At 33.2% G+C, this 23,171-nt stretch overlaps 2 protein-coding genes and 2 pseudogenes across 8 annotated transcripts; 2 read left to right on the top strand and 2 right to left on the bottom strand.

Annotated features, from left to right (window-relative positions):
• The first annotated feature begins 466 nt into the window (after positions 1 to 466).
• On the top strand, positions 467 to 5,275 carry LOC105645547 (mitogen-activated protein kinase 6-like; annotated as a pseudogene). Its single transcript, XR_016321314.1, has 6 exons — positions 467 to 757; positions 964 to 1,093; positions 2,879 to 3,017; positions 3,453 to 3,782; positions 4,287 to 4,434; positions 4,879 to 5,275. The product of XR_016321314.1 is annotated as a mitogen-activated protein kinase 6-like (transcript).
• A 184-nt stretch (positions 5,276 to 5,459) lies between these two features.
• LOC105645543 (uncharacterized) lies at positions 5,460 to 10,660 on the bottom strand. Of its 4 annotated transcripts, XM_089722881.1 has the most exons (7): positions 10,045 to 10,660; positions 9,327 to 9,385; positions 8,928 to 9,008; positions 7,203 to 8,606; positions 6,930 to 7,093; positions 6,646 to 6,846; positions 5,460 to 6,448 (listed from the first exon to the last, which is right to left on the bottom strand). In XM_089722881.1, exons 4-7 carry the CDS (start codon positions 8,554 to 8,556, stop codon positions 5,612 to 5,614), a joined length of 2,556 nt encoding a protein of 851 aa, XP_089579007.1. In that variant the 5' UTR covers positions 8,557 to 8,606; positions 8,928 to 9,008; positions 9,327 to 9,385; positions 10,045 to 10,660; the 3' UTR covers positions 5,460 to 5,611. The 4 variants fall into 4 exon arrangements, with proteins under 4 accessions (XP_089579007.1, XP_089579008.1, XP_089579009.1 ...); XM_089722882.1 differs by lacking the exon at positions 8,928 to 9,008; XM_089722883.1 differs by lacking the exon at positions 9,327 to 9,385.
• A 2,689-nt stretch (positions 10,661 to 13,349) lies between these two features.
• On the top strand, positions 13,350 to 16,408 carry LOC105645546 (uncharacterized). 2 transcript variants are annotated; one of them, XM_037635222.2, is made up of 6 exons: positions 13,350 to 13,507; positions 13,636 to 13,726; positions 14,750 to 14,835; positions 14,910 to 15,143; positions 15,310 to 15,447; positions 15,519 to 16,408. In XM_037635222.2, the coding sequence occupies exons 4-6, from the start codon at positions 14,958 to 14,960 to the stop codon at positions 16,227 to 16,229; spliced, it is 1,035 nt and encodes a 344-aa protein (XP_037491150.1). In that variant the 5' UTR covers positions 13,350 to 13,507; positions 13,636 to 13,726; positions 14,750 to 14,835; positions 14,910 to 14,957; the 3' UTR covers positions 16,230 to 16,408. The 2 variants fall into 2 exon arrangements, with proteins under 2 accessions (XP_037491150.1, XP_089579017.1); XM_089722891.1 differs by lacking the exons at positions 13,350 to 13,507; positions 13,636 to 13,726 and having other exon boundaries at positions 14,632 to 14,835.
• A 370-nt stretch (positions 16,409 to 16,778) lies between these two features.
• On the bottom strand, positions 16,779 to 19,925 carry LOC105645545 (uncharacterized; annotated as a pseudogene). Its single transcript, XR_016321268.1, has 5 exons — positions 18,825 to 19,925; positions 18,739 to 18,768; positions 18,454 to 18,629; positions 18,163 to 18,360; positions 16,779 to 17,817 (listed from the first exon to the last, which is right to left on the bottom strand). The product of XR_016321268.1 is annotated as an uncharacterized LOC105645545 (transcript).
• Positions 19,926 to 23,171: the final 3,246 nt, after the last annotated feature.

Here is a 23,171-nt window from a genome sequence, read left to right as displayed (position 1 = left end):
TAATGATGGTATACATACTAATAGTTACGTATATTAATCCTACAATTTTTTTTTTAATTTGACTCCCTAAATTTGTTTTAATTTTTTTTTTCTCCCAAAGTTTGATTCCTAACTCCACTACTGCTTAAAACAATTCTCATAGTTAAAACTTGAAAGGCATAATTGCATAGAGAAACCCCTCCAAAAACAAATAAGGGGATCATTTCCGTGACTATTAATACTATAATTAATAGAGATAACGTTTTGGTTAAAACTATTGTTGTCGGAACTTAACCTATATTTGACCGTTGAACCATTTTAAATAGTTATGAACGCTCCTACTTTCTATCTCAGTTTAATATTTCGTGGGTGGGTGACTTGGTCCCCAACACTCAAAAAAATAAATAAATAAATAAAACAGTGGCTTGGTCCTCTTCAACGAAAAGACTAATACAAAGTAACCCTATATAAGAAGTGTCAAAAATCCTTACACTTCGAAGTTTTAATCTAGCCCTGCCTTTAACTTCTCTCCACCCGCTCTCTCTGCCTCTCCCTCTCTCCTCTCCTTTAAAGTAGGGTTTTATCTTTGAAACCGCGTTCAGATAGCAGAAATGTCAATGGAGTCAAGCTCTGGCTCCAGCGAGGATAACATCACAGGAATACCTACTCACGGTGGACGTTACGTCCAGTATGATGTGTACGGCATCCTCTTTGAAGTCTCTAGAAAGTATGTTCCTCCTATTAGATTTCTTGGCAGTGGTGCTTATGGTACTGTTTGGTAAGATTCTTAATCTTCACTTATTGCTTAATTATGGTATGGCGCTCGATGATTATTTTCTTTTTCATTCTTTAATATTTCTGCGAGACAAGTATACGAAATCTGTTTTCTTAACTGTTGTCCAGACAAATGTTGTTCTGATGGACTATAACCTGTTACATTTAACTCAAATGCTCTGTCTGTGATTTTTTTTTTTTTTTATTCAGTGCTGCTAAGAATTCTGAGACACAAGAGGAAGTTGCCATTAAGAAGATCGTCAATGCTTTTGACAATCAGAAAGTTGCTAAAAGGACATTGCGAGAGATTAAGCTTCTTCAGCACATGAACCATGAAAATGTAAGTTTCTTTGTTGTTGTCATATTGCTTTCTAGTAAGAGTCTTCAGTTTTTTTGTTCTGTCAGTTTGAATCAGATTATTGCAACAATTTTTGTAGTTCTGGACTGATGATGTAATGAGATTTGTTTAGGTACTTAGGCATGTGTCAGTTCCTGTTTTTTGCTTAATTTATGCTCGTATTTTGTTAGGGTATAGTGTCAAGACTTCCCATTTTCTTCTTTAAAAATTTTAAGTTATTCCTTCTTATTGCAAGCAAGTTTTTTGAATTTAAGAAGTCACTAGTCAGTGCATGTCGTAAATGAACAAGTGACTGTTGATTTCTTAAATTCCTTTTTGTTTTGCTCTAGAGAGTGCTTACCTATGTAAGCAAGACAAGTCAGAAATTATTTTAGTGACTGGGTGGGTGTGAAATAAGTTATTACTGCTCTTATTATTATTTTTTTTCTGTTTGCATTAATGCTCTTTTGGGTTGGGGGTGGATGGATATATATATATATATATATAAGTATTTATTGTCCTTCATATCCAAATACTTATCATACTTAAAAAAGTACAGTGTCCAAATACTTATCATATTTGTAAATTTAACAAACAATAAATTATTTTCTATTTTAACCCTTTGTATATGACCAATTATTACCGTCTCATATTTAAATTTAGTTATGGGTCTTTGAATTAGGGGATCGTGTTTGAGATAGAGTGTCTTAGAAGGAGTTTTCTTCTTTCTATCTTGTTGAGAAAATAAACTTGTTTTAATTTGATATTATTCATTTATTTTTCCTATGATGTATCTAATGAGTTCATGTATTAGAGATTAACTACAAGTCTACAACTCTATTTTCTATAATGTATTTATCATGTATTGAATTATTAGATGTATCTATAAAAATGTCATGAATAAAGTTTGATGTGTGTTTTTTCAAATATCAGATTCTCTCATATGTTTTTTCTTCCACGTATCTATGGTGACAAATTTAGAGAGAATCTGCAATCTCTTAAAGCTCTTCAAGGGAACTCCTACAATATCTGAGTTCAAAACGTTTTCTTAAAATTATGCTTACATTTTAAACAATTAAATGCAAAGCTAAATCTACTAACTACCCACTAATAACTATCCATTATAATAAAAAACTTGCTTAACCAACCCGCTAATACCCACCAACAAAGAAACTGGTAACAACAATGATAAAAAACTGAATAAACTAAATAAAACTACATTGCATATAGCAGTAAAGCAACTTTAAGTATAGTAGCTCCATAACACCAATATCAATTACTTCAATTCTTCAAACATTTATCTCTCTTTTTATTTATTGCTAACTCTTTATGTTTTCAAAATTTATCTACCACTAAGGATTATTTATGTAATTAAGAAAAAAATCAAATTCGGTGCTTGGATATTGTAAATTAAGAATAATATTGTCAATTTACTTGATAATTTATTATTTAGACAAATTAAATAATTTTCTTGGCATATGCGAAAGACCCAAAGAGAGTAAAAATTCCCTCTGCATTGATAGTTTGTATTGTGTGGCATTTAAATCATAGTTTCACATTAATTAAGTAAATTAAACAATTATTTTATTGAAAAGTAGTAGATAGATATAAATTGCTAAAATCTACCCAAACCGAATTTTTTATAAGCTATTGTTTGGATAATCTTCAAATCCAACCAAATTTGAGAAGTTACAGACTTATATATATATATATATATATATATATATATATATATATATATATATATATATATATATATATATATATATATATTATTTTTCTTCTCAGATTGTTGCTATCAAAGATATCATACGACCTCCCCAGAAGGAGAACTTCAATGATGTTTACATTTGTTTACGAATTGATGGATACTGATCTTCAGCGAGCAATACACTCCAAACCACCTTTGACTGATGCTGATTGTCAGGTATGCAGTATTCTTGTTCTTGGATTGCTTTTTTCTCCAAGTACTGTATAGTTGTAGCTAGACTTCTTTTTTTGTCCTCTTCCAGTTACTTGTGGTTTCAAATTTGACTAATATTTTCCTTAACTAGTCCCAACATCGTTTTGCTTCTCTGAAATTCTTGTCTCCTGACCTTACGAATAATAAGCTGCACTTGCATTCCTTTGGGATATTGGACAGCAAGTTATTTTCACACATCCATCATCACCTCTTTCTTTTACCTTTCTTCACTTTCTTTTTTTTTTAGAGTACTTGGCGGAGATTCGAATCCGATCTATTGTCAAGTCATTCATGCACTTATTACTAAATTATGCCTCAGTGTGTTTTACCTTCTTGATTTAGAAGTGACAGAAATTTAGATGACTTATCAACACATAAACTTTGTTTTTACCTTTGTAGCGCTTTCTATATCAGTTGCTCCGAGGGCTCAAATATATACATTCAGCAGATGTTTTGCATCGTGATTTAAAGCCTGGCAATTTGCTCGTGAATGGTAATGACCTTAAGATTGCGGATTTTGGTTTTGCAAGGACAACTTCGAAAACCGATCCAATGACTGATTATGTTGTTACTCGGTGGTATCGAGCACCAGAATTGCTCAATAGGCAATCACGTTACACTGAAGCAATTGATATATGGTCGGTGGGATGTATACTAGGTGAGATAATGACACGCCAACCTTTGTTTCCTGCAAAAACCTCTACTCGTATGCTGAAGCTTATCAAGAAGGTATGTTTGTGGACATTTCTCAGCAAATCTTCCATGGACTATTTTTTTTTTCCTCTAAATTGAAAACTTCTTATTGTTCTTAATTTTGAAGACCTGAAATCTTCTGTTTCACTAATTTGTCATGTATCATTATTGTTTTAGAGCCTTGAGTCTTTCTAGGTTTTGTGCTTTTTTGATTTTCTCATGTCATCCTTCTCTTCCACCGTTTTCCCTCTTCTTCTTTCTCCTCCTTACCCTTTTCTTTTCTGTGTCTCCCATCCCCATCTCCATGGCTTTATTTCGTGTGAGTGGTGGAATAACATGAGATCATCCTCTTTGGTTTGCTCTCTTATGCCAGACAAAGCTTAATTTTCAACATGCATGCCACAGCCGCTTAGTTTCTGGCATGTTTGGAAAGGAAATATATAGCTGGTGCATTGATATATGAAATTGCATGTTCTCTATCTATTGTGTCAAATTACTTGAAAGTGAAACATCTCATCTACAATTTTTCTCTTCCTCTAGGTCATTGGTCTGCAAGACGATAATGGTTCAAGGCCAGATTTTGCTACTAGATTTCGTAATATGTTTCCATATGCTCCTAATATGTCTGAAGATGCTCTTCGTCTATTGGAGAGGATGCTAGTCTATGATCCAAACCAGCGCATCACAGGTACGAAGTGACATTTTCATTTTTTCGTTTTCCTAAGAGTATCCCTGTATCAATTAGACATGAGATTAATTTCATAGGTGTTTTTTCCCCGTATCATATATCGAACCTCTAACCTTGCAGAGATTTTCTGCTGAACTAAGTGGATATTACCACTTGAGGCATTATTGTCCTCTAGCAAGTGACAAAATTATTATGTCAGTGTCCATGACAATGAGAACTGAAAAAACTGACAATCCTCAAAATTCTCTCTTTCTAAAGTAGAGAATGAAACAAACTGAAAAAAGAAAAAGACGATTTGGGTTGACTTAAACTTGATTCAATTCGAACCATCTATACCAAGAGTAAAAATTGCATATAATTGACAAATCAAGATGAATATGATCGAGTTTCACTTTTAATTTGCTTATTGACAAAGCTTCTCCCATTTTATTTCCTTCTGTGCAGTTAATGAAGCTTTAAAGCACCCTTATTTGGCACATTATCATGATGTCAAAAACGAGCCTGATTGCCCAAGCCCTTTCGACTTTGATTTTGATGAGTCATCACTTTCTGAGGACGAGATAAGGGAACTCATCTGGGTTGAATCTGAACAATTCAATCCATATCCATGAAGGTTATCCGATAATGTGCTGTACGCACTTTGGAAAATATTCCATGATTACTATGCTTGTTATATTCCTTTTTTTTTTTCTTTTTTCTTTTTTCCACTTTTTAAAGTTAAATTTTAAGAGTAGTATAGAAGTTTGCGGTTGATGGTGATTTTGTTCCTTCAATTATAATTCAGTTTATGTTTGCAACAAATGATTCAGTTTATGTTTGCAACAAATGACTTGTTAATTCAGCTTATGTTTCCATGAATTTATTTTTACTTAATAGATTAAATTAAAATATTATTAATATCATTGCATACTAACTAAAAATAATATTAGAAAAATAAATAATGTTCCTTTCAAAAAAGAAAAATAGATAATGTACTTTAAAGACTACAAAAAAAAAAAAATTAATTACGTAAATAAAATTAATAATGGAGGAATTGAAGGTTTACTAAGATAATTTCAAGTAAGAAAACCATAAAAATACAAAATTAATTACATAGTAAATAAAATTAAATCCAATAACTACAAAATTGATTATGCAATAATATAGAAAGATAAAATAGAGTTACAAATCCATGTCTTTAATGGCAATAGTTATTGGCTTGGCAGGTGCTACTACAGGTTGCTGTGACCTTCACAAATCGATGCTCTAAAAGCTGGGAAGCAGTTGGACGTTCCTTTAGATTAACTTGTAGGCATTTCTGGATAAAGTTCCGAGAATTTTCAGAGAGAGAATCGGGAATAGAAGGTGGAATACCTTGTCCGATCCGATACCATATCGACCAAGGTTCTAAATTGGAGTATGGAAGTTTTCCGGTTAACATCTCCAAGACAGTGCAGCCAAGGCTCCATATATCAGCTTTAATTAGTCCATATTCTCCTTGTCTTGTCGAATCAATGACCTCAGGAGCGGACCAGGCCGGAATCCCTCTGCCTGCCTTGAGGAGGTTCTGTAAATTTGTCAATCCAAAATCTGCAATTTTCAGGCCTCCATTGTCTTTCAACAGAATGTTTGCACATTTCATGTTTCCGTGGATGAAATTTCGTTCATGGAGATACTCCAAACCTTTCAGTATCTGTTTGGTGTAGCAGGACACTAGGGCATCATTAAGGGTTAGTTCTTTATAAACTTTATCGAGGGAGCGTCCATTTACAAACTCAAGAAAAATATAGAGATCTTCGTCGTCCTCCATTTTTGCGCCAAGATATTCAACTATATTTTCATGACGTAGTTGAAGCAATGAATCAATCTCATCCTTCATTGACCTGAATTTTTCAGCGCATTCAAGAGGAACTTTCTTTGCAGCAAAAACAAATCCATCGGAATCAGCAATTCCTTCATAGACTTCTCCAAATGACCAACTTCCCAATATTGAGCCCCTTTGCCAACTGCTAATGCTATCTATTAACCTTTTGACCTGCCAATAATTTATCTTGCTTCAGTTCTTAGCTCATTTACTAGATTAAGTTTGACAATATAACAGCAATTCAAGTTCTTGCAATTTGAAGACCTGTGGAGAACTTTCACTACTATATATATATATATGTAGCAAAATTTACTCAAAAGCCAAAACATGGGGAAACCAAATAAAATTAAAACCAGGAAAATCCTTACCTTCTGGTCGTGAGACAACAGAGGATCGACATGAACGTCTGTCTTCCTTTCTCCACTAATCTTGTTCACTGTACCATTAGATAGTGTTCTGGGTCCACACAACACTTGATTAATGTCTTGATGCTGTAACCCTTTGAAAGACAACAATTCTTTGATTGAAACACCAAAGATTCTGGCAAAGCCATGTGCAAAAAATGATACCTGTTTAAGATATGTTAGGGGCAAAGTTCACAGTTTTACGATATTGAGAAAAATTCCCAAATGTTCTGAATTATTGAACTTACCAGCAGATCCTTATTAGATCTATAAGACATAGATGAATTGGCCAGCTGCGTTAGGAACACACCGTCCAATGCGACACCTATTCTCACTTTATGTATTAAAGCTAATGCAATCACTTTTCCAGCAAATTCCACAAATTCATAGTGGGAGGGTTCAGGATTAAATTCTGCTTATATAACATGTTTAGAAGTAAGGAAATGATATTAATTTCACCAAATAAACAGTCTTGGATTCTAATTTCATTAACTAAGTTACCATTTTGGGATTGAACTTACCAGGATTAACATTGAAACTTGGAGAATCACCTGGATGTGCTAGGAAAAGGGGATTATTTGGGTTGAATATAACTTCACATGACTTGCATAACCAATCCTGTAATACTTGAGGATCTGTAAGACTCTTATGTTGGAATGCCCTAAATTGATCTGTGTACAAATCTTGAGACCAGAAAACTAGCTTCTTCATCAACTCTGCATCTGTAGATTCCTTAACCCCAGGGATCATCAACATGGCCAAATGCATCCTGGAATCACTATCAGTTACATCGTTGTGCTCAAGAAGCCATCGATAGTCACAGCCATCTCTTCTCTGAGCGAATCGAACAATTAGAGCACCTAATGGAAGCTTTGCACTTTTTAATACACTCCAAAATTTATCCCGAGAATCGGGGCAAAGTCTAGAAATGAAGTTAAGTTCTTCCAAAATGGAAAGGTACATAGACCATTCAGGCTGGAACTTTTCTCCACTAACTAGACATTTTTGTACTTTTCCAAGCAAGATCTCAATGTCGTGCAACAAGTTAAAACAGATATAACGAATAGACAATTTTTTTCCGGCATTTTTATATCTCTCTGAAGAAATGGGCGCTGCCTTCTCCTCCTCCTCCTCCCCCTCTTCCTTCCCCTTTTCTTCTTGCTTCTCTTTCTGTTCCTGAATAGCATGGTATAAAAGGCGTGAAAATGCCTTGAAGTCACGAAAATCACTTATTAGTGAGTCCATTCTCTCCTTGGTTGAAGGTGAATTGATGCACCGATGCAAATCCTTCAGCAATCTATCTGCCAAATCGTCAAAAATGGGTAGAATTTGCCATTCCGGGTACAATATTCTATGCCTGTCAAGAAGCACATAATTGGCCTTTTCCGCCAAATCTCTTAAACTGTGAAGACTTAAAACATATAAAGAATCCTCAAGACTAACCATCGTCCTCAAAAACTTGCATAACTGTAGAATTACAGAAGCACGTTCATCAAGAAAACCTGTTGTCTTTTCAGCAATCATCAAATGCAACAGATACCTAATATAATAGTCGGCCTTCTTGCTATCTTTTCTATTTTCTGATGCATAAAGCGGAGCCAAATGCTTAAGAATACAAGACTGAATTAGTTTGTCCAATGGCTCGGGCTCTTTCAAGTTGCCGAGCAAATTGTACATATGACAGTTCATGCATCCATAGCCTACAGTGGATTCCCCATCTCGCATCCTATGTAAGATTGAAACTATTGCACTGATGTTATTGAATGTAGCCGGAGCCATAGCCGGAGCTGTAGCCGGATGCGGATCCGAAGCCGGAGCCGGTATGTTCTGTCTATCAGATGAGGGTAATGACTGTTCGGCTCCGTCATTTGCCATAACGGAAGAACAACCGGATTGATATTAACGGCGGTGAGTGATAATCTTACCTGTGGAATAAATTATATCCTTAGGCGAACTTTTAATATATAAGATCAAAAGTTAAAAAATGGTCCTTGAATACTATCTGAGTCTGAGCATGAAGACAAGCAAACAATAATATAGTAATAATAGTAATAATAATAATAACAATAATAATAATACATATCTCCAAATTAACAGTTTTTTAATTTTTTCACTTAGACAATATTTTTAAACAATCAAAATAGCATTAAATATTTTATTGTAATTTTACCATTTTCTGTATAATTGCATTAACTTTGAATTGAAAGATAATTTAATTAAGGAAAAAGTACGGTAGGTGTCCCGACCTGTTTCCATGGGCCGAACCGGCACTAGAGCCCAGGTAAGTTTAAAGCCCCCGAGGCCAGTAGTAAGCCTAAACGGTTCAACTGATACATGCCACACAATTTAATAGAAACAGTAAGCCCATATAACTTAGAATATAAATATATATATACAATTCGGCGCAATCTCAATTAACTGCTAAAATTTAATCAGGGCCTATTTATGGTCTATCACAATTTTAATATGTGCATACTGATTTACCTGCAGTTACTTATACAATAATTTATAATTTATTTATAATATAGTGCGTACGGTAAGGCCCAATTTAAAATATACAACCCTATAACTGCGGAGTTCAACAATAATGTGAAAATAGAGTAATTAATACAACCCAATTTAAATAGCAGAATTATGAATTTTACATTTGTAATTCTGCGGAGAAGATTGCAGAGCTTCGGTCAATTCAGCAACTGTCTACGACCTAAGAGGTTGAGGGAGTGTGAGTTTTGCAACTCAATGAATAATAATAAATACACACCACATACAGTCATGCAAAATGCACCCTAGTGTACAGAATGAACATGCAACAGTCAATCATATGGCAATGTATCAGCACCCACAATTAACATCACCTTCAAATAATCACGTCACGTGGAAATTAGTCAATGTAGTCACATAAACCCCGACGAGCCATACTCTCACATGGCCCATCCTCTCAGATTATCAGTTTCAGGATCCATATCACAGTAAAAAGTATATCAATATTACGCATTCATATCACAGTAAACAGTATATCACAGTAAACAGTATATCAGTATTACGGATCCATATCACAGATCCATATCACAGTAAACAGTATATCAGTCGGATCCGATCCATATTACAGTAATGTTTATATCAGTATTACCGTGGATAACGGTCTCACAAACCCGTGGTGACCCGCTTCGTACCAATTCCACACAAACAAATCACAGAATGGTCATAACACAAGTAATCAAACAATTCATTCAAACGTGCAATCGTAAAATATATTTATACGGTAACAGTGACATAATATATGTATAAAATGCGGAACAATATAAGGTATATGTAAATGTTATGCAAATGCAATGCTGATACACATTATTTATTATTACTCACAGTGATAGAGAGCGAATCTCTAGCTTTGATTCTGTCCAGGAGGAGCACTAGACGGACCCGGGCGATCCCATGTATAATTTTTCTTGCTAGATCGGGGATTTACGCGTGCCAGATCAAAGCTACATGCGCTGGAAGTGCAAGCAGATGGCCGGATCCGACTGGAAGTGGCAGAGAGAAACGGAGGCGGCGCGATGAGGCTTGACAGACCCGTCCTTGGTGGTCTGAGGCGCGCTGGAGCGACGGCAGGGCGGTGGCGCGACAGATCGAGTGCTCGCCTGGACGAAAACAGAGAGCGGTTAGGGCGGAGGTACTGCAACGACGAGCTACGGCGAGGAGTACCGGTGGCGCGCGATGCCTCTGCTCGAACTGGTGGTGGCGCGCTCTGCTGCAACTGTCTATAGCCAGGAACGCAGAAACGCAGAAGATAAGAAGGAAAGAAAGAAAAGAAGAGAAAGAAAGGAAGAAGAGGAGGAGGAGATGGCGGCTGCGGCTCTGCGTGCCGGTGATGTCGCCGGTGGACTGACTGGAGGCGCAGAGAAAATGGGTGAGGGGTGAGTGAGGCATGCGCTGGATACAGAGGGGAGAGGCTTCAGGAAGTAGTTTGGGCTGATTCGATTCGATTCCCGTTCAGCCCAAATCTCGATTTTTATTTTATTTTTGATTTTTCAATTGGTTTTTGATTTGGTTTATTACTGTACGAATTATTAATTAGCATTTAAATAATTAAATACATTTTCAAGCTGTCAGTTTATTAAATTTAAATGGAAAATTCTTTGAAAATAAAAATTCGGGTTATTTCAGTAGGATACATTTGTATTGGGAAATATAACTAATCCGTCTCAGTCTTTTTTTAAAATACATCAAAATATTTTTATAGTTTACTTCCGTCAAATTATAAGATTTTTCCGTCTAATTTTTACATTTTTTTCCGTTAAATATCTTATGAAATGAGGAAAATACCTCTTTTATTTTTAAAAGCACATGTATCGACTAGTTGTATTTTTTAAACCATAGGGTTTGTATTGTAATTTTTTTGATATAATATTTTAGTATTTCTCATTTAACCTCTATATTTTCTTATTAACTTAATAGAAAAGATGCAAAAAATGGATAGAATGACCTAATAGTATAACGAAAGCAAAACATAGAGACAAATTGATATATTTTAAAAAAGACAATGATGAACTAATTGTATTTTGCAAACCACATGGAACTATTTTTTCCTTTAATTAATTACTTTTATTGCTTTTAGATTTGATGTGGTTTGATTTTTCTTAGTTCTCATAAAAAGTTAAAAATTGTCAAATTTACCACTACCCTAGTAATATCAATTAAGAAACACGTCTAATGCTAAAAGAAAAAGTGTCAAAAACTTAGTAATGTTGAGTAACTATTTTAATGGCGTGGTAATTGTTGCTTATGTGTATTCCATATGGGTCAAACTATTTATGTGAGGTGTTAACAATATTTTTAGGCTGAGTATATAAATTTACCTCTGAAATTTGTAAATTTAACTTTGTGGCACTCTAAATTTTATAGATAACCTATCATACATTTTAACTTATAAATTTTGATAATATTACACACTTTTTCGACACTAATATCAATATTTTTTAAGATTTTTAACTTGTATCTGCAAAATATCAACTTAATATGTAGTTAGCATGATTTTTAAACAATAATTTTTATAAATTTCAACTTTTTAATGAGTTTTTAATTGATCTAAGCTTTTGCAAGTTGAAGTATTCACTAAAATAAATTTGAGAATTGAAGTGCTTAACATGTATAATTTCATAAATTGAAGTGTTTGATGAGTCAAAGTAAAAGTTAAGGGTGCCACAAGTATCAAAATTCAGAGGTGCATTTATGTATTTGACCAATATTTTTACAATGAATCAATGAATCACAATATAATTTTCTATGTATCTCTTATTCTTCCTCTTCTCTTCTCCTCTCTCTCAATTTTCTTATGTTCTTGTTTCCCTAAAACCCTAACCCTTCAATTCTGTCATGATCTTTTGACTAGAGATCTTGACATCACTTCATAAGGAGTTTTGATTCAAACTGTTCAAAGAGGTGAGGATAAGAAAGAGTATCACGTGAGGATGAAAGAACAAACGACTAATGTCCTTCAATGCAATACATATAAGGATATTTTAGTATTTTTATTTAAATTTAACAATAAAAATAGAAATATTTAACAAAAGGATTGATTTATTATAGGAAATTAAAATATAGGGATAAAATAATATATTCTCTAAAAAGCAAGGACAAAATAGTTACTTTTGACAAAAAAAAAATAGATATAAAATTATAATTTTTTCAATTAAAATTAACCGTAGATATGCTATTATCTTTAAAAAAAAAAGTAAATTAAATGACACAAATCAAACTTTGTTGTGTTCTTTTTCACCTCAATTTTCAATTAATTAATTAAACCGACATTTTTGAATTAAATTAAACAAAATATACTTTTCTATCAGCATTTTCTACCTAATTTCCTATTAATAAATTAAAAGTGTTGTGTCACGCCTAAACATAAGCAATTATGTCTTGCATGTGCGCGTGAAGTGAGCTATGATACAGAGAATCTTTAGCAAATCTTCGGTGAGTAGTGGCAATCAATTTTTTAAGAGTATTTTTTATTTTAATTTCTTTTTTCAAAAAAGAAAATCACAGTTCTTAAAATCTAATCAGATATCGAATTGATTTTATAACTAATTCACAGTTAGACCGAATCAACTCATTTTAACTGCATTATTTGTCTTTTATTTTATTCTAATTATTTACAAATATTTAACAAATTATAATCATAAATAATGTTATAATTAAAAAGTAATAATACAACATAAATATATAATTGTTTTTCAAATCATTCAGCATCACATATTAACTTTTAACTATTAATTTTATATTCTTTAAAAAAAAACTACTAATTATATATATATATATATATATATATATATATATATATTATGGTATGAATATTATTTGTATATTTTCATTTATTTATATGCAATGCTGAATTTTGTTGAATTAGTCAATAGGGGACTTGTGTATATAATTTAAAAAAAAAAAAAAAAAACTTTCTATGATGACCAATTGACCATTTATACTTCAGATGCCAATCAATTTTTTCAGTATATTAAATTTTTAGCGGACGTAGAATTCAAACCTAGGATGCTCAAAAAAAAAAAAAAAAATTAAACAAAGATGCAAATTTAAAAATTTTATTAAATAAATTTAAAATTTTAAGAGACTTGGCTGTCCACCCACTAGTTCCGCCAATTTTGGCTTGATTCATATTAGTAATACACGGTCTCCATTTATTCAACTATAGATTATATTATTGAACTTTGCTACAACATAATCTCTTCTCCGAGAGAGAAAAAACCAGGATATTAATGGCTGAAAACCCCGTTATCAGAATTGTAGTTCCTCCTCAAAAAGCTTCAGAATACCTGTAAGTCTGCTTACTTTTCTTCTTTTACCCGCATTCTCTCTCTCTCTCTCTCTCTCTCTCTCTCTCTATATATATATATATATATATATATATATATATTTAATATTGGTTATTATTTTTGGTTGCAGTACTCAGAGCGGTACGTTTAGGTTTGATGATCTGTGCGTGAACCGCAATGGACTTCTAATTGGCCGGCGAAGCGAAACTGAAACTGGAACTGTAAGATTTTGTTTTCAATAACGATTTATTTACATTTCCACATTAATTATTATCTGATATTTTGCAAACTCTGTTGTTCATTTGTTGAAATTCATAAAATTACTTCAGGCATGAAGTTTAATATAAGATCAGTTTGACATCCATGTTACTCTTTTTTGCTGTATTTTTATAATTATATATATTTATTATTAAAGAAATACAACATAGAAGCAAGTTGCTGTAATAAAGGAACATCACAATATTTTTTCATTGAGTCCTTTTTGTTTTTGAATCTTTCTGCCTTAGATTTGTCCTCCCCTTAATGCAGAGGACTTTGAGAACAAACAATTTATAAAAATGAACTCACATGAAATTAAATTATTTATAAGGCCTATTGCTATAAATGAATTATGAATTCAATAGAATTTTTGAAATTCATTTGAAATACCACATTTTCATTGTTTAATAGGAATGGAAATATTTAAAAATACAATTTTGTGATATCTAATCAAATCCTATAGCTTATAAATGAATTCTGAGCTTCAGAATGAGGATTAAGTGTTTCGATGAGTGTTTTTTTCAAAAGGAAGGAAGGAAAGAAAATAAGTATGAAAAATACTTAAAAAAAATCGTTTTCCTTATTTGGGAAATAGAAAAATATTGAAGGAAATAATATTTCACTCATTTTTACCTAGGCCCACTTATTTTGAGTTTATCTGATTTAAAAAGAAAATAATGAAGAGAATTGGAAAGTGAAAATTTCAATTATTTTTATTAAATTATTTAAATACCATAAATTAATTAATAAATTTTAACCATTTTTTAAATATCTCATTATTTAAAAATAAATGAAGGCTTGATTGTCCATTTTCAATAATAATATTTTATTTTCTTTAAAATTTTGTCCTTTTCAAAATAAAAAAAAAAAATCATTATATCCGAACAAAAGTGTGCAAAATAGCGCAAAGAGTGAGAAGCTAGAGTTCTTTTGCCCTTTCAGCCTAGTCATTTTAACCCTTCTTGGCTAATTTGTCTGTTTTACAGAGGCAACTGAGAAGCCCATTCCTGAAGGACCTCCGGTTGAACTAGAATCAAAGGAAGAGGCACCAACCCCGAAAAGAAAATCTAATGTACTCATAGTTTCCTCGTTTTGTCATATGATTCTCTTTCTCTATTTACGAACTTCAAACATCTGATTGTACAGTCTTTGGGAAATCAACCTGGCTTGGAGGGTGAAAAAACTACTGCTTCCATGCCGAATCCTCAGATAGAACAAGCGACTCCTTCAACATCATCGATGAATAAATACATGGGTTCTGGGGTAAGAGTTTCGTCCAAGAGAAAGGATAAAGAGGTGACAAATGAACCAGAAAAAGTAGACTCGTTGCCTCCCAAGAAATCTTTGTCGGTTGTTCAGTCTGAGAGTGTCCAATCTATAGTAAGTTCTCTCCTCAATATTGATAAACCTTTAGTAAGTTCTCTTTAACCTACAGAAACCAGTATTCATAAAAACCAGAAGCCCATTTCTGTTGGTATGTGGCTATGTTCTGAGATTTTCGACCCAATAAGATTAGCTTATAAAATGTCCACAACAAATATGTTAGGGCACTCTCGATATCTTAGTGGATCCGTTTCCGGCGTCGATCCTTCCTGAAAATTCGGCTCCATTGTTCTTGAGGACGGAGAATACAACTGTCCAAGCCACTGATTCTTCTGTCTCTCAGTCAAATTCTTCACTGGCAGTAAGTATCGGCTTTCAGTTTCACTTTCAAATATTCGTTTCTTGTCTTCTATTAACCATTTCCTATTTCAGGCCGATCTTTCTAAAATAGAAGACGACGAGGCCTTTTTTCAACAGATCCTTCTGTCCTTGTCTCAACCGGAGCCTGGCATTCCTACAGCTCCCTGTTCTTCGGTCTTAGCTAACTCGAGCGAAGTTCCCGTTGGGACACAAGTGTTGAATGCCCTGGATATTATCAGGCAGATTTCGGAACGAGGGGACGATGTCTTCACTATTCCCCAATTGTTTGGCCGATTTGTTGACAACCTGGAGACTGTAGTTCGTTATGATGGCGGCGGCCAGATGGACGTTCATCGTTTGACGATCGTCAAGAGAATAGCTCGAGACATTCAGAGCTTGAAAACTGATTTCGATGCCCCTTCCGCTTTTGGGATATCCTTAGATCGAAAGGAGATGCAGAAGAAAGACTTGCATGTTCAGTGCAAGTCAACTATCCAGGCTGGGCTGGCCAAGACGATGGAGCGGAAAGCTGTCTCCGACAAAGTCATAGAGCTCGAAGCTAGACTAGCCGAAATGAAAGTGAAGGAGATGGCACTTAAGGCTGAAGTCAACAGTTTAAAAGACGAGGTAAAGGCCCAACAAGAAAACCTCCGCTCACTGGCATCCTCGATTTCAGCAGATGAGAAAGAACAAGAAAGGCTACTTAAGAAAAAAGAATTCGCCCGTCAAGCACTGCTGGACTTTAGTTCCAGTATCTTCCCGTCCGATGAGGCTCCTCGTTAATATTATCTCTTTTTTTTTTTTTTTTTTTTAATGTATTCTAAGCTATGCCTCTGTATCTGCCACTGTGGATCTGCTGATGCACGTTAAGGATATAGAAATAGAATTCAATTGTGTTGGGTTGTAGTTGTAAACATTGGTGGCCCATTGCTTTATGGAGGTGCTTAGATTTTTTTTTTAAATCCTACTATCAGGAATATAACCTTCCCCTTCTTTTAAAAGAGAAAGTTATTTTGATTTTTGGAGAGCCTAACATCTGAGATACCTCTTTTAAAAATAGAAATCTGCGAATAATAGATCGGTCATGGGTTGTAATGATAGAATATGATACTTATCATTGTACAATTGGCTGGTCAGAATGATCTCTATGATGTTGATATATGATATTAGGGTTTGTGTTGATAAAATATAATGTTGAGTTGGATCACCATTGTAAATCCAATGAGACAAAGATTGTTTGGAATAATCATAACAATATCAATAGTAATGACAACAATAGTAGAACCCAATTTCAATAACACCTTGTTTGGAATAAATGAATTCCACCAATAGTACAGAATATATATAGAATTTTCGTATGGTTATAATCTACTGGTCCAACACAATAATTTCAAGAATTTTCTTGCTATACAATCCATTGATTCATTTATAACGAAGCATTAGTGGGGTAAGTTTAAAAACAAAGCTGAAACAAACCTTAATCACTAAAGAAAAACTTTCTGTTCAACAGTGACCTGCTACCGCAATTAAAGCTGAAACTAAAACAGTTGCTTTGGCAGGTGATGCTGCTGCTTGCTGTGACCTCTTAATAAATGAATGCTCTAAAAGCTGGGTGGCCGTTGGACGTTCCTTTGGATTAACTTGGAGCATTTCAGGATAAAGTCCCGCGAATCAGCAGAGAGATGATCAGGTATAGAAGGCAGTCTACCTTCTCCAATCCAATGCCATATCGTCCATGGTTCTAATGACAGTACGGATGTTCTTTGGTTAACATTTCCAAGACGGTGCAGCCAAGACTCCATATATCAGCTTCAAGTCCAAACCCTCCATATTTTGTTAAATCAATGACCTCAGGAGCGCACCAGGCTGGAGTCCCTCTGCCTGACTTGCGAAGATTCTTCAATTCACTTACCTTTGCTAATCCGAAATCGGCAATTTTCACAACTCCATTCTCATTCAACAGTAAGTTTGCACATTTAATGTCTCCGTGCACAACTTTTTGCTCATGGAGACACTCCAAACCTTTCAGTATCTGTTTGGTGTAGTAGGACACTATGGAATCATTAAGGGGAAACTCTCGGTAAACTTTGTCAAGGGAACCTCCATTTACAAACTCAAGAAAAACATAGAGATTTGCTTCCTTCCTTTTTGTGCCAAAATATTCAACTATATTTTCATGATGTAGTTGACATAATAAATCAATCTCATGCTCAATTGAGCTGACTTTTTGTGCATCAGTAAGTAGAACTGTTTTTGCTGCAAAAAGGAAAGGATCAGGATCAGCAATTCCTTTATAGACTTCTCCAAATGACCCGCTCCCCAACATTGAGCCCCTTTGCCAATTCTTAATATTACGACCCAGTATTTTGACCTGCCAAGTATGAACACGTATTTTTTATACCCTTATATTGTTAGCAGATTAAGTTCTTGCAAGTCGAATAGTGATTAGTACTGATGTAAGAAAACTGGTGTTCAACATATTACAGCAAGTCCTAGCAAGTTGAAGATCAATTGAGAAGTTTTGGCACTATTGTTGAAATTAAAAGGACTTAATAACATTTCTTCTATTGTTAGGCACTAACAGTACTATAAAATTGATTTCTAGAAGAATATCACTATTGTTTAGCTGCTTTGAAGCTTTTATGATTAGGACATGTGCAATTCACCTGCTAAGTCCTAGAAAACAGAAAGCTAGTATACAGGGAAAAGCCCTTACCCTTTGATAATGAGACAACAGAGGATCATCCTCGGCTTCCCTTTTCCTTTTGCCATTAGTATCTTCTGCATTATGATTAGATCTCTTCGGTCCATGCAATACTTTATTAATGTCTTCAACCTCTAATCCTCTAAAAGACATCAGTTCTTTGATTGGCACACCAAAAACATTTTCAAAGCCATTTGCGAAACGTGACACCTGTTTATAGATAACAGGGCAAAGTTCAAGAACCTCACTGCGTCACAAGTTGAATTCAAAGAATCCCACGTCCTGTGGATTTATTGAACTTACCAGGACCTTGTTATCATATCTACTGTCCAAAGACGAATCGTTCAACTGGTCGTTCAGCTGCCTTAGAAACACGAGATCCAATGCGACACCAACTCTCACTTTATATATCAAAGCTAATGCAATCACTTTTCCAGCAAATGCCGCACATTGATGGTGGAATGGTGCTGGAGTGAACTCTGTTTATACACATGTAAATATGAAAGGAACTGGTATTAGTTTCATTATACTAAAGTCATTCTTTCAGTAATATCAAAATATTCACAATAAGCGAGTTTGGAAATTTACCGTGGTTCAGATAGAACCTAGTAAGATCATCTGAATACGACAGAAAAAGGGGATTCTTTGAGTGAATATAGCTTGACTTGACTTACACAACCAGTCCTGCAAAACTTGTGGATCTGTAAGTTTCTTATTCTTGAAATACTCTGAACAGATCAGAGTCCAGATTCTTAGACCAATCAACCAGCTCCTGAATCAACTCTACGTCAGGTTATTTTACTTCAGAGATCATCAACAAGGCTAAATGCATCCTGGATTCAGAATCAGTTACATCGTTATGCTCAAGAAGCCACCAGTGGTCATAATGATCTGTTTTATCAGCAAATCGAAGAATCAGTGCACGTATCGAAACCTTTGTCTTCTTTAATACGTCCCAAAATTCTTTCTCTGCACCCTCAAGAAATTTAGAAATGAAATTCAGTTCTTCCAAAATGGCAAGATACAGAGACCATTCATGTTGGACATTTTCTTCTTTAATCTTTCCTTCCTGTGTAAGGCCATTGATCCTTCCTTCGGCACTATGGTCTACTTGAAGTGCTTTAAGCCGCTGCTCCATCTTTATCAACAATTTATGAAATACAGAATGTAAAGAATCTATTTTTCCGTCACAAATGGACTTACTCTGTGGAATAGGAGAAGTATTCATTTCTTGAATTGCGCGACGTAAAAGGCTTGACATTTCCTTGAAGTCCCTAAAATCACTCAAGAATGACTCTGCATTCTGCTTGCTTGAAGGTGAAGTGGTGCACCAATCTAAATTCCGAACCAATCACTCAAAAACTTGCATAACTTCAGAATGATAGAAGCACGTTCATCAAGAAAACTTGTTGCCGTTTCAGCAACCATCAAATGCAACAGGTGCCTAATAAAATAATCGGCCTTCTCTCTGTATATTGTATTTTTTTATTTGTGAAAGTCAGCGAAATGCTCAATGACACAAGACTGAACCAGAGTGTCCAGTGGCTCAGGATTGTTCAAGTTGCCGAGCAAATCGTGCATGTAGCAGGTCATACATCCATAGCCGTTAGTGGATTCCCCATCACGCATCCTATGTAAAATTGAAATTATTGCTTCGATTCGATGTAATCGGATGGAGATGGAGCTGGAGCTGGTACTGGGAAATTCCGTTGATCAGCTGAGGATGAGGGTAATGACTGCTCTGGTCTGTCGTTTGCCATAACGGAAGAATAACAGGACTGATCTTAACGGCGGTGAGTGATCTATTTGCTTTGAATATTTAGTACTAGCATTAGGCCCGTGCTTTGCACGGGTTTTTTAAAGGTATGGTTTTTTTTTTTTTTTTAATTTTGTCAAAATTAAATTCCAATTCAAATAATTTTTTTAAAAGTTAATTTGTATAATGAATATTTTTAATATTAAATTCAAGATTAATTCCTATATTTATCTCTCGGGTTTAAAATTTAAAAATATTTAAATGTTAAAAGTAAAAAATATAAAGTTTCTACAAATCTAATGGTCTATTTATCCTTAATTTTTCATCTAAAAAGTTTAAAGTTATAATATTTATTTTTTTCATTGTATAAACTTTAGTTTTGGGCTTTTTAAAAAAATAAAAAAGAACTAAACTGTTAGTACAAATATTTAAAAAAAACATTCATTTACAGCTGAATTAAAACCAACAGTTTATGTAAAGTGTTTTTACATCATTAGACAAAAGGAACTTAAGTCCTAAATTGATAGCATATAATTTTCCTATAATATTAATAAATATTAAAAAGCGATTACATATAAACATTTCAAATGATAGCATTATTTTTAATTGGTTATGCAGATAATAAAAATGTAAAATATTATACTTAACATTTTCATTTAGCAATACAATCTCTGTATTCATAAAATCTTCACTATTATTGAAAGACACATCTTATAATCGCGATATCCTCACTTTTATTTTTCAATCATCTCTATTTGCATTCAAATTTTCAATTATATCATACTTTTTACTTATATTTGATAGTTCACGGCTGCAAAAATATGTTTAATAATCTTTAAAAAAGGAGACAAAAAAAATTGAAAAGTACTACTTTCTCCATTAGTGGAAATAGTTGAAATACATAAAATTATGAACTTTTAAGAAAAAATGAATAAGATATTTAAAAGCAGAAAACATAAACTTAAAATAAATTCAAACTAAATCAATACATTAATACATTGAATAATCAAACCAAAAACACTAATTCTAAATAAATTCAAACCAAATCAATAAATTAATATATTAAATAATCAAATCAAACAATGTCAAATGAAAGTCTAATTGAAAAAATATGTCACATGTTAAATTAAAATGTCAAGTGGATATATCATATGACATCTTTCTAGCAAAAAAAAATGATCGCTATATATATATATATATATATATATATATTGATTAGTAACAGTATTGTGTCTTGTTTGCTGTTTTATTATTATTATTTTTTTTTTTTGTCGTAGCAAATCAATGCCTACTACTCCCCAAATTAAGGAAACATGTCCAATGCTGAAAAGAATGTCACAACAGTAAAGAGTCAAAACTTACAGGATATTTCAAAAGCAAAAAATTAAAATAATAAAACTGACGTGCCAGGAGGCGGTTGGCAAATTAAAAAATCAGATAAAAGTATTTTATTGTGCAATAATAAACATTTGAATATTTTTAAAATACAAATTGAAGTTTTAATCACGTTTAAGGGCGAAAATCTTAAGTTGGGCTTTCTTTTTTTGAAAATTAAAAAAAAAAAAAAGAAAAAAAGAGACTACTAATCATTGTTTCTGTCGGCTCTGACCATCAATGAAACGTTGGTATTCCAATTTAAAACACCACACAAACTCCAAGTTTAGCGTACCAATTTTGAATAGAAAAAGTTCATTTCATGCCTTTTCTAGAACAGCTGTTCAAGGACAAGAACTGAGCGTCTGACGCTTTAAAAGCTCCAAGAATACCAAAAAAAAATTTGCTTTGTATTTCAGCTGTTTCATTTTTTTTTTTTCGGAGAGATTTTTCTATGTTGTGCATTATATAACATTGATATGATGATTGCGAACGGACAGGGAAGACATCCTGTTCATATGTGGTGGAGCATTTTTTTGATTTGGAAGAAACCATCTCAGAGAAGTAATTCGCCTGCTTAGATTTTTTGCTTAAGACTCTTGGTTCTAAACTGCGCCTAGCAATGTTTTACTGCTATAATATTGGATTTTTTTTTTTGGTTCTTGAGTTGGTGTATCACTTTCAATTATTCTAATAAATATATTAATTATTATATTCTTGATTTGCATACTGTCTCTATTCCGTTAAAATTGAAATTGATCGCTAAAAATAATTCATCGCCTCCTTTTAGGAAATGTGAAAAAGAGATGTGGATTCGAATCTGATCTATTTTTGGATCGGATCATACATGCAACTATTATTCAATTATGCTCTAGTATGCAATTAATCCCTTCTTTGGTTCATAGTCTTTAACTAAAAATAATCGACACCTGGCTGGCTTTGCCATAAAATATATAATGCATCAGGATTCATGTCTATATAAAATGCCAATATTCTTCCAAAACCTTTAATAAATCAAAAGCTGAAAAAGAAAAATCAATTCTACTTTTGTTAAAAAGGCAAATTAAATGAAAAGAAGAAAATTTTTCTATGTCTTTTTTACCCCAATTTCGTATTAATTAATTAAACCTACATTATTTAATTAAATTCAATAAAATTAAACTTTTCTATGATCATTCTCTACCCTAATTTCTTATTAATAAAATTAGGCACGCGGGTGAAATGAGACTATTTTGACTAATGTTAGATATGTAGAAATGCGAAGACATTGCGAATCAATATTTTATTTGAACATATTAGAAGCGACAATTTGAATATTTAAAATAGCTAAGAACAAGGATATAGAAACGACAATTGGGTCTTTAAAATATGATTTTTTTTTTTTTCTTTTATCATTGAAATCAAGCCGCTGTCTATTATGACCTTTCCACCTTAGTTTCCAATTATGTTTCATCATTTGGTCTATATATATATATTGTTTACTAATTATTTTTTTAATGTTAATCATGATTTTGAACATGTAAGCCCATTCCCAGTAATGAAAATGAAATATACTGTCAACATGTGTAGAAATGATTACAAATTATATTTTTGTATATTTAAATCTACAACTTTAAAAAATGAGTAATTTTTCAAAAATATAAACACGACTTTGCAAACCAAAGCGATTGACTTGACTTGACATATGTACAACGATGGTGTACATACTAACAGTTACCTATATTAATCCTATAAATTTTTTTTTTTTAATTTGACTCCCTAAATTTTTTAAATTTTTTTTTTCTCTTAAGGTTTGATTCCTAATTCCACCACTGCTTAAAGCAATTCTCACAGTTAAAACTTGAAAGGCATAAATGCAAAGAAAAGCCCCTCCAAAAATAAATAAAGGGAA

Source organism: Jatropha curcas, chromosome 6 (assembly GCF_041381405.1).
Source record: "Jatropha curcas cultivar XTBG-Jc1 chromosome 6, XTBG_Jcur_1.0, whole genome shotgun sequence".
Classification (NCBI taxonomy): domain Eukaryota; kingdom Viridiplantae; phylum Streptophyta; class Magnoliopsida; order Malpighiales; family Euphorbiaceae; genus Jatropha; species Jatropha curcas.
The sequence above is the reverse complement of the archived record's forward strand: the minus strand, read 5'-3'. Positions and strand labels throughout refer to the sequence as shown.